General features: G+C 35.9%; 1 protein-coding gene across 1 annotated transcript in view; it reads left to right on the top strand.

Moving 5' to 3' along the window:
- LOC136766220 (peroxidasin) overlaps positions 1 to 4,358 on the top strand; it is a 65,140-nt gene extending 60,782 nt beyond the window's left edge. The window contains exons 20-23 of the mRNA XM_066719653.1: positions 613 to 730; positions 814 to 943; positions 3,501 to 3,614; positions 3,702 to 4,358. Coding sequence (XP_066575750.1) covers positions 613 to 730; positions 814 to 943; positions 3,501 to 3,614; positions 3,702 to 3,821 — 482 coding nt within the window. The 3' untranslated portion in view covers positions 3,822 to 4,358. The remainder of the gene's footprint in view (positions 1 to 612; positions 731 to 813; positions 944 to 3,500; positions 3,615 to 3,701) is intronic.
- The last annotated feature ends 8,046 nt before the right edge of the window (positions 4,359 to 12,404 follow it).

Below are 12,404 nucleotides of genomic sequence, written 5' to 3'. Positions count from 1 at the left end.
TGAGCTTTATATTCTAATTACACATACATATACTTACCCTTATGTCTTATATGTCAGCTTAAATTCAAACTATCAGAGTGCAAATTGCCTAAAGTGAATTGCTCACTGGATTTAGTTTGAACCATGAGAACATGTTTTGTGCAGTGCCAGATTTATAGTAGATGACTAGTCATGGTTTTCTCTATACACTGAACACTACATAATAAAGAATATCCTGAAAGCTGTTAAAAAAACAAACTGGGACCTTGGAACTCAAGTGCTTTACAAACATTAACATTAATATTTTAATTAGTCATTTATTTATTTATTGATTGATTTTAATTATTATAATTGCTACAGCACAAGATGATTACATGGAGCAGTGATGTTTTCCCTCTTTTGATCTGCAGTTCTACAGAAAGTGCATAATTAGACCCAATACATTCTTCGGAATGGCTAAGATCTAATTTCTGTTGCACAAATAAGGTTTCCTATTACCTGTAGTCACAATTTAAATGTGACCAGCTGGATATTATATAAGGAAATTGATGGATGTTTTTTTATGTTTACAGCAACACCAGTTTTAACGTCACCAAGTTTTTTGTTTTGTTTATGATGTTCATTTGTTTATAGATTGCAGAACCAGAGGACAGTTCAATGCATTATATCAACACTTTCACCATAAACGATCAGCAGACTTTAGCTATCCAGAAGAAAGGAATTTCGTCTGGAACAACAACAATCCAAAAAGGTCTGATCTTAAATTGTAATTTGCAGAATAGTTCTTATATTGTATATGATCTATGGCATTATTGTTTACATGTTTGTTTTCAGATTACAAGACAGCACAAAACCAGAAAACAATTCCACTGATTACAATGAGGAAAGAAATGGATCTGCAGATCAGGATTTCAACAACTTTATAACTGAAGTAAAAAACACAGTTTCATCTTTAAAGGACCAGGTAGTGTATGGAAATATTTAAACAAATTACTTTCAATAGGGGAAAACAGAAGTATAAACAGTGCTAGGTACTTATTTAAATTCAATTGCAATCTATAAAGGACTTATGATGCGTGGCTTTACGTTCCAATAGCATTCATCCATGAAGGGATGATTTGAAATTAATAGAGATAAGTTATCAACTGACTCATTAGCATAATATTTTGATCAGTCGTGAACATCAGCCAGATAACCAGATGTTAGTGGATGCTTTCTGATGTCAAGCTGAAACTATCCAATCTTAAAATAAGATGACAATTAAGAAATCGAATTAAATCATAATCTGAACATTTAACCCCTCCAAAACAGTGAGTAAGTAAGTAAATAAACATAAACCATTCAAAAAGTGGCCACAGAGCATTTGAAAAGTATTTTTATTAATATTTCCGCTCCACTATGACAGAAGAAAGACTGTATGAGCAGCGCACCTGTACATCAATAAGGACCTCAAACTAATGTCTGTTAATGTTATTGATAAATTTGGGCATCACAACAGGAGACTTGCATTCATATAGAAACTCCAACATCAGTGGCAGAAACACCATTGATCCACCCCCTAATAGATAACGCATAGATAAGAGTGTCTGCCAATAATAATAATAATAATAATAATAATAATAATAATAACTACACAGCTTTCATCAATGGCAGCTTCGGTTTTTATTGTATTATTTTTCTTCTACTCATATTTGTAACCGCTATGTATAGGCTTGTAGTTTTGTGTCAGTGGGGAGATTAATGCTGTGGATTCACAGCACAGAGTGCCAGATCGCTGTGTTTATCTGCTTTATTGACCCATCGCTGCTTTTTGCAGGACCATCCTGCTCTTCCGCTCTTCAGTTTCAGACACTGTGATTGGCTCGCGGTGCCTCTCGTGCTGCCCGCCCACCTCGGAAGCCACGCCAAAAAAACAGTCTCCTCCCCGCTCGCAGGTCCTCATATTTTAGATTTCATTCAGCAAGGAGCTGACCTGCGAGATTCCCTCCTGCGACTCTTCTGCAACTTTTCGCATTCGCACTTTGCGAACATTATTTATTTAATCCTGCCCCAGATCATTAATATAGATTAGAAAAAGCAAAGGCCCTAGTACTGATCCCTGTGGAACTCCACTAACAACCTCACTCCAGTTAGAAGCAACTCCTGTAATCGACACCCTCTGTTTCCTATAAATCAACCAGTTCATAATCCATCTACTTACATTACCCTGAATGCCTACAGCTTTCAATTTGAGGATCAGTCTTTAGTGTGGAATCTTATCAAAAGCTTTTTGGTCTAATCCCATGTTGACTATCTCCAAGAATATAGTTTTCATTAAAATGCTCCTCTATTTTCTATTTTCTATTTACAACATTTTACAAGTAATGCAGGTGAGACTGATTGGTCTGTAATTTCCTGGCTCAGTTTTGTCACCTTTCTTGTGGATTGGTATGACATTTGCTGTCTTCCAGTCAGTTGGCACATCCCCTGTTCTAAGTGTCATTTGGAATATTTTAGTTAGTGGCATTTCCACATCTTGTTCATTTTCTAAGATACTTCCATGTTTGCCCTGTTTCACTTCCTCCGTTATTGACCTCTTGCTGTTGTAGTATTGAAAAAAGCTCTTTGCATTAGTTTTAGCTCCAAGAGCTATGTTTCTTTCTATTTCCCTCTTTGCTTTCCTGATCCCTTTCTTAAGATCTCTTTGCAGTTCAACATATTCTTTGTATTTTGTTTTGTCTCTATCCCTTTTGTATGCGCTATACAACATTTTCTTTTTCTTGATATTTTTTTGCATACTTCTATTAAACCATTTTGGCCAGTGTTTTTTGGTCCTCAGTTTGCTAAGTTTTGGTACAAATTCTTGGTACAAAAATTCAATATCACATTTTGCTTTATAAGTAGTAGAAAGTAGACTTCTGAAAATACATATAATTGCGACAGGATATAGGTTTGTACATTTGCGATTGGCGGTAGGTCCATTTCAATTTTGTCTAGCCTATATTCAGCTTGAAATCAGGTTTTCCATTATAGATCAAAAATAGCATGGCTATTTAGAGCTGTGCACATGGTGTAGGTGGAAATTGACTGCTTCTGTTCTGATTAACGATACTGGTCAGGTGCTGCACTGTTTAATTCAATAGAACCTCACTAAGAAATGTCAGTCCCTTCACTGTAGAGGGGACAGTCTGTCACAGTTTTCTCTCCTGGGTTTGATTTTTCCATCCACCAACAATAACTTGCACAGCCATGACATGGCTTGATCCTAGTTTTCCTTGGCAAACGATAAAGGCATTTTTGAAGTCTATGAAACCTGTGTCTTTCCCTATATGGATTTTTTACCAGATATATTTAACTGTAAGAAAGATGTGATACGATTATGTGACCACCTTTTGAGAGTATCAAGACCCATTATTATTATTATTATTATTATTATTATTATTATTATTATTTTGAATATTGTGTACGTGTCACATTTTGGAAATGAACATGTATTGGTTTTAGCTTAACAATGATCCTGTGATATACTTTAACCTGAGCAGATATATAGACTGGAAGCCCGTCTAAGGAAGGATAGCTGCATGGATGAGAGTGATATGCGCAGGAGAGAAGGTGAACAGTGGCAAAAGGATTCATGCACAAGCTGTTACTGTCAGGTAAGACACCTATAAGATGTGTTTAATACGCCCTGTTTTCTCCTCTGTAGAGAATAACATACATTTCTTCTTTATTTTCCCTTTCAGAAAGGACAGATTACTTGTCTGGTAGAAACCTGCCCTGAAGCAGACTGCAAGAACCCTATAAAAGTAAAAGGAAGATGTTGCCCTGTTTGTGCTGCAGACAAAAATAGAAATGAATCTTAAGCAACTTGTAGATCTCAAGGGCAGAGGTTTCACAGCATCTCAGCAATATCTACTGACATACATGAATAACCTGCAAAGCAGTTTTTACACTGCTCATTATATGCACTAGGTCAATCACACATGATCAAAACCAGGGAGAGGTTAACTGCCCTAGCACTATTGAAACAGTTTTATAATTGCCAGTTTAAAAGTTAGTTATACTGCAACTACAAAACAGAAAGTATTTCATGATGAAGTGCTAAGTTGTCCAGTTTTTCTTGATTTCAATTTTTATTTGGGCAGGATATGCATGCACATTGTATCTCACTTTGACTCCTCAAAAACCTGAACAATACTTGCAGTCATTGGATCACTTACATTGAAGTGAAGTTTTATTTCATAGCTTCCAACTTAAAGCAAGAAGCATTTTGATTTCTTAGAAAAAGCAGATTACAGGTACTGCACACATATTGGAGGTCATACGTTAAATTACATGCACTGAGTTGCAAAGCTACACGTACAGTGGTGGAAAAAAGTATTTGATCCCCTGCTGATTTTGTACGTTTGCCCACTGACAAAGAAATGATCAGTCTATAATTTTAATGGTAGGTGTATTTTAACAGTGAGAGACAGAATAACAACAAAACAATCCAGAAAAACGCATTTCAAAAAAGTTATAAATTGATTTACATGTTAATGAGGGAAATAAGTATTTGACCCCTTCGACTTAGTACTTGGTGGCAAAACCCTTGTTGGCAATCACAGAGGTCAGACGTTTCTTGTAGTTGTCCACCAGGTTTGCACACATCTCAGGAAGGATTTTGTCCCACTCCTCTTTGCAGATCCTCTCCAAGTCATTAGGGTTTCGAGGATGACGTTTGGCAACTTGAACCTTCAGCTCCCTCCACAGATTTTCTATAGGATTAAGGTCTAGAGACTGGCTAGGCCACTCCAGGACCTTAATGTGCTTCTTCTTGAGCCACTCCTTTGTTGCCTTGGCTGTGTGTTTTGGGTCATTGTCATGCTGGAATACCCATCCACGACCCATTTTCAATGCCCTGGCTGAGGGAAGGAGGTTCTCGCCCAAGATTTGACAGTACATGGCCCCGTCCATCGTCCCTCTGATGCGGTGCAGTTGTCCTGTCCCCTTAGCAGAAAAACACCCCCAAAGCATAATGTTTCCACCTCCATGTTTGATGGTGGGGATGGTGTTCTTGGGGTCATAGGCAGCATTCCTCCTCCTCCAAACACGACGAGTTGAGTTGATGCCAAAGAGCTCGATTTTGGTCTCATCTGACCACAACACTTTCACCCAGTTCTCCTATGAATCATTCAGATGTTCATTGGCAAACTTCAGACGGGCCTGTACATGTGCTTTCTTGAGCAGGGGGACCTTGCGGGCGCTGCAGGATTTCAGTCCTTCACGGCGTAGTGTGTTACCAATTGTTTTCTTGGTGACTATGGTCCCAGCTGCCTTGAGATCATTAACAAGATCCTCCCGTGTAGTTCTGTGCTGATTCCTCACCGTTCTCATGATCATTGAAACTCCACGAGGTGAGATCTTGCATGGAGCCCCAGACCGAGGGAGACTGACAGTTATTTTGTGTTTCTTCCATTTGCGAATAATCGCACCAACTGTTGTCACCTTCTCACCAAGCTGCTTGGCGATGGTCTTGTAGCCCATTCCAGCCTTGTGTAGGTCTACAATCTTGTCCCTGACATCCTTGGACAGCTCTTTGGTCTTGGCCATGGTGGAGAGTTTGGAATCTGATTGATTGATTGCTTCTGTGGACAGGTGTCTTTTATACAGGTAACGAGCTGAAATTAGGAGCACTCCCTTTAAGAGAGTGCTCCTAATCTCAGCTCGTTACCTGTATAAAAGACACCTGGGAGCCAGAAATCTTGCTGATTGATAGGGGATCAAATACTTATTTCCCTCATTATCATGCAAATCAATTTATAACTTTTTCTGGATTGTTTTGTTGTTATTCTGTCGCTCACTGTTAAAATACACCTACCATTAAAATTATAGACTGATCATTTCATTGTCAGTGGGCAAATGTACAAAATCAGCAGGAGATCAAATACTTTTTCCCTCACTGTATATAGTAATTTTAGTATATGTATTCACAACCTAGATGAAGTGTAAAAACAAAGGTGTACATGACAGTATTCTTCAAAACTATTTCTTAATGCACAATCTTCAAATTCATATGCATCCTGACAATCAGTGTTTGTGTTTTGGTGTACTTGTGTTTTTTAATCCACAATAATTTGATAATATGGATGAATAGCCAATTTAATAGCCTTTTGACTTGGATATTTGACTCACCCTCCATGCTTAAACTCTCCAGCTGCTCTGAGTTGTGCAGCTTGTGCTTCTGGATTGCTTTTTTCAGTTAATATTGGATTTAGGTCTGGGAATTGTGAAGGCCAATCAAGAATGTATATTTGTAGCACATTTCATCATAGACTTTGGTTCAATTTGTTATTGTGTTGGTTTAAAGACCATTTGCGAACAAGCTTGCGCTTCTTGATAGTTTTGATTTACTTTAGGAACTTAAATCTACCTGTGTGTTTAGGGTCATTACCATGTTTAAAAACAAACCCACCACATAGAAGTAGCCTGTGAGAGGACTGTGAGATTTTGAGCAATGGTATGATGTGCTTTTAGTAAATCTACGGTTTGTCCCCCAGCAATATTATTTCATATTTTCAGGTTTCCACAACTGTAGGAACTACATAACAGTTTGACACATGATTTACAATTACGGTTTCCTCTTAGAGTAGATCAAGTGAAACATTTTGTATGTGTTCAAGAACAATAAATGCTCGTCAGAACAGGCGTCATAATTTCATCTCATTCAATTAAAATTTAAAAGTGTGCAGATAGAATCTAACAATTTAATGAATTGAACTTTACAAGTGTGATCCACATTTGATATGTACCATGTCAAAATGACAATATGCAAAACAACAATCACCTTTTGTATTATTCTCTGCTGATCTACTGAAGGTTTTCTCTGTGTTATTTTTAAAGTTGTTTACAAAATGTTTGCTGCAGTATCAGACACAAAAAGTACGTATTTAGCATCATAATAACTGTGACATACAACATACATATATAATCCAATGACAGATCACATATTGTTTTCAATACAGTACTAGACTGATATTTCCTGTCTATCTGATAGCAAAATAATAAGAATACACCATTTAACTATTTGAAAGTTCTGCACAATTGTGTCATCCCCACTCCACACTCCCATTGTTCGCAACCAGAAGTCGTCATCCCCTGAATTCTAACCTGTCTTTCTCATTCCCCAGCATCAATCATGCAATTGACATTCCACAGCACCATTTGCACTGGTCTAAATCACCTCCACTCTCACTGGATCAGTACCTCACATCCCTGTCCCCTGCCTCACTCTGCTCTATATATAAACCCCCTGTTCCTTGCATTCTATGCCAAGTCTTGACTTTCTTCATAGTGTAATTTCTAATTGTTTTCCCTGTTTTTGCCTGCGCCTTGTTATCAACCTCTGTTTTGCCTGCTCCAACTATTGATTCTTGGATTCCCTCTTCTGTCTTGTTTGAACGATCGCCTGACCTCCTGCCTGACCCCTTGATGACTCTTTTGCCCATTCCTAAGGATCCTGTTTGCTGGCTAGCGACCCTTGCCTGTTTCGACTCCCCTGTGCCTCTCCGCACCTGGGTTCATCCTTCCTGTGCCTAGTCTGACATTACAACAATAGCACTTAGAGAAATTAGAGAAATACAAATACATTTTCTGGAAATAGACTTTGTAGGTACTGCAGATAAATAAACACAAGTTTAACATTAAAACAATTTTAAAAAATACAATATGCTTTTTGATAAAATATTTAACTAACTGGATATTCATAAATCTGGGATTTCCCTGATAACTATACATCTATAATTTATTTATTGCAATATACATATAATAACATTCCTATTTCTTGGTTATGTTTAAAGCCAAAGTGTCTGGCAAATGGGTTGAGAACACATGGGTCAGTTTTCATAGAGGGTGTCAGAAGGTAATTGTGAGCATTACAATATAAACCACAATTCCACCTAGTGATAATAAGCATTATGTAAATGTCTTCATGTCTGGAAATATGACATTTTATATATTTTTAAAAAGGGTTACATACTAATTTTAAGAACACTTTTTCAAGAAATGTCATGCACTGCAATTTGAATGTTTAAAGTGTTTGAGTGAATAATTTAAAGCTGAGGTATATCACTGCTTTAAATAAAATGCAATACTCTAACAATAGCCTTGTGAGTGGCTGTGGTACTTAAAATGAAAATTGGAGCTGACTTAATAAATGACGGGGAACATACTGTAACAACATTGCCTCCTATTATTATATACTGTACCTCATACACAAATCCAGGGATGGAAATTGGTGCTAAGTTTTATACCTTAAGATGTATTTATATAAGAGAAACTAGGCATTTCTGCAACATTCACATGAATGTAATGTTTAGTATTCATTGCTATGTTTGACTCTTGTATTTGTATGTAATATTTTAATAACATAGAAAATTCTTATTCTTTCAGAATATAGTTTTATATATCAGATTATTATGTTTTACTTCTTTTCACTACAATATTATATCAGATGTTACAGCTGGTATCTTTTAAATATATATTTTAAAGAAATGAAATGGACTTTAGAGCACACAAGTAAAGTAAACGCTATTTTCACACGTATGCTAGTACAAACAACTACTGTGGGTATTCACTGCTTAAAACATGTCCAGTGTTATACTGTGTTTCCAATGTTTATTGTGCTGGCTGTGTGTATAAGCATGTCTCATATTGTATATATTGTAACAATAAAGTTTATTTTTCAGTTTGAATGTGCCTTTGGCTGTCTATTTTTGTTAAAATTACTGAATTGAATTAGAAAATCCGTATTCAAAACTCAGAACCTTCTACAATTTACAGTATACAAATAACATCCTGACTGGATATATTGTACATGATATAGTTATGCAAATAAGCTTAAAAATATGTATACATAATTATACTATATTCTCAATTCCGTAAAGAACTGTCATTTTATTTTTATTAAAAAAGTGTTAAATGTATTTTCCTTATTTCAGAATGCTTATACAAATGTATTATAGACATGGTATAATTTACAGAAGAGTTCATTGCTAATGCTATACTTTCAACATGTAAACTAGGTGCAAATGTTACAATTTAGCATGACTAATATTGCATAATCGAAGAAACATATTTGATGTATATACACCGATTTGAAATCCATAACTTTTATTTAATCAGGCTTGCCAAGGCAACCTTGCACTTACTTGACCACACACAATCTCCCCAGACATATGCAAGGTTGGCATTGCTTTTTCTTTCCACACTGAGGACTATTACAGCCCCAGGACATAAACTAGGGGGTGGGGGGGGTTATTGCAAACTAGAGCATGAACACAGATCCTAATGTTACTGAAGGGTTGCATGAAAGTCAAGGACCCTTCGCCCTAAAATACCTCACCAAATTCCAGCAGCACAAGTCATCATAGAAATTCTAGTGTGATTCCCAGGCAAAGTTGAATTAGGCATTAGGAGAGGAGGGTTTATTAAGAAGAGGTCTAAAAAAGGGAGCCGGCAACTAGAAAAATAAATTACGACCTACTCTGTTTTCACACCATGCAGAGCGATGGCTGAATAGTAACAACCTGCCTAACATCCTGCCAACTTTCCCTAATAGATCTAGTAAGACATTTTTTAAACTTGTGAGCACATGATCTCCATTTTCATAATCAAATCAAGGTATGCTGGTGACTGTGACCTAACCATGCTTTAGTTACACACCACTTTTTAATTTGAAGTATGTCATTTCTGTCATGAAATACAACTTCCATCACACATTTTCTAAGGGTTAGTGTCCACTTTTTCTGGTTGCCTGCTTCCTTTTTAAGATGTTGCAGCCCTCTTTCTCTCCCCTCTTGGCTGCTCTGTGTGGTTATAGATTGACTACCACTTCTTAGCTTCCTTAGATAATTTCAACTTGCAATTTGCTGGTTGTGGGCATCATTCTGAATTTCACTAAAAAGGCAATGATTACTACTTTGCCTTTCAAACTTACAATTCACATTTTAAAAACCATAGCCACTCCAACAATAGATGGAAAGACATTTTTCTTGTGGCTTCTATGATAGTGAATCCATCCTTTAACTGTATTATCCTATATGAAACATGGGCCATCTCATAGTTAATATTTACTATATTCTGCAGATGTTTGAAATTGTCTGTGAAGATCTATGTAGAATTTTCAAAACACTATTCCTTATTTATTTATTTTGTGTCTAAGCTACATTTTCACCGGTGCTATTTCTGTTCTGGTGTCTGCTGTTTTTAATATGGTACCTTTTTATCTCCTGAAAATCAATAACAAATTGCGTATAAAAGTGCAATGTCTGAGATCAAATCTGAAATATTTATCAGTTTTTCATTGGGTAGCAGGAACAGTGAACAGCTGACTAGTCTTGGTCCTCTATCTATGGTAATTAAGCATCAATATTCATCTTGGCAAAGGTGATACGCCTACGTGTTTGTTTATTTTAGTTATGGGCAACATCCAATATTTCAGTGGCCAATTTATAGTAATATTTTTACCTGATAAATTGCGAATACTTCTTACTAATATTATTTTTTGCAGTTTACTTGTATTAATGATTGAGGTCCCTTTTACTGGATTTAAAAATAATGATAATAATAATTTGTGCAATGTAATCTTATTATGGAGGAAATATATGTTGTATCTGGCTTCTCAATTATTGCTGATCATTTACTTTCTGATGGTTGCACTCATGCAATCGGAGATGTATACAATTTATAAGACAAGGAAATATGTTGGGTTTAGTACCACTTAAATGTCAAATAAAAATATTGAGGGAAATAAAATATTTGTATACTGGTTTGAAAGGATTTATTATGAGGCTTATGGGAATTACACTGGAGGTGAAAACACCATGCAAGCACCAGACTTTTGTTTTCCGTCTTGATCGTGGAATCTGCCTCACTCCAAGTCCTTTTCTTGCTTCCACACTCTTATCAGCCAGGATGTATTCTGCTTCTCTGGATGTCTTTACGTGGCTGTACTGGTCAGCTGACAGTCAATCGGCCATCCACCAAATGAATAGCTGAGAATGCAGCTTGATGTTGTGTTTGTGGTTAGAAATGACTGGTGACATTAAAGCTAAACTTTCCATATTGAGGTCATTGTGAAGTATCGATTTAGTTTCCACAGCAAATAAAAATAATGCATGGAATTTCATACATGACTTCAGTAATTGAAACAAAACAAAGAAACATGACAGGATGCTGGGCTTATGAAATTAGCAAAGCATTGGCATGCTGTCTCAGTCTCAAAGTTGAAGTAGAGTAAGCTGGTTGTACAGCCATTTCCTTTTTGATGCTTGCCTTTATCCATGCAATTTTACATCCCTTGTAGCATAAGATACATGTAGAAAATATGAAAGTTAGCAAGATAACAAAAAATGTTACATAGAATATTGATTATACTTTTAACATTTTCAAATGTACTTATTGCCAGACAGAAAATTCAAAGTATGCTCAAACGATTTACATGTACTTATTAGCAGTTCACATTATAGACACCAGATGATGCTGTTGTGTAAATATCTCTTTCATATTCAACGATGGCAATTTAATATTCTGTATCTGCCTTTGAACAGACTTGATTAACTATTAAGGCATTTATATTATGAAGATTAATAGACAAATATTCCAAAAGAAAATTTAACTGGAACTCCTTATCAAAATGAAAAATAAAATGTGGAGACAGCACCCGTAGGCTTAAGCCTGTTTCCTAATCTCAACAAGTTTGCTTTCTGATATAGGTTTAATTACGTGACAGCTTGCATATCAGGTTTATAATAAAAACAGCTAATGTACGACATCCCGGACCCCTACCCGTAAGCTGTTATGCATTGGTTTCTAGTGCTTTCATTTTAAGTTCAATTATTTTCTTCTACAACATATCATCTTTTGCATTTATATTCATGCTATGTGTACTTGTGATACAAGACAGGCTTTGTAAAATAAACAGGATGCTGTCACTCATCTGTATACCGCCTAAGTAAATGAAAAATATGGGATAAACTAGGAAATTATATTTTGACAGATGGTTTGCTTAAAAGGATGTTTCCATCTCCTTGTCTTCATTATTTTGTGAAGGCTTAAAAATAGTACATACTGAAGACAGAAAAATGTATGATGGTTATAAATATTACAACCCCTGTTGCAGAATTAAACAAGGTATGCTGGCATGTGTCGAAGAAATGTTGTAATTGTTCTAAAAAGAAAAAAAAACATAAACAACCATATGTCTTTCATTTTCAAATTGAATACATCTGAGTAGTGAATTGTGAATACCTTTATTAAATCTGCAATTTTTCTTCAATAAAGCCTCTGATTTTATTTCTTTGCTTTCTTAGAGTGCAATTCATTGGTTGCTGCTCACCATTCATTCTACCATTCTGTTATTCCATATCAGTAATGCTTACATTTTCAATGCATATAAGGTTAAGAGT

Source organism: Amia ocellicauda, chromosome 2 (assembly GCF_036373705.1).
Source record: "Amia ocellicauda isolate fAmiCal2 chromosome 2, fAmiCal2.hap1, whole genome shotgun sequence".
Classification (NCBI taxonomy): domain Eukaryota; kingdom Metazoa; phylum Chordata; class Actinopteri; order Amiiformes; family Amiidae; genus Amia; species Amia ocellicauda.
Note: the sequence above shows the minus strand (reverse complement) of the source record. Positions and strands in the feature narration are given on the sequence as shown.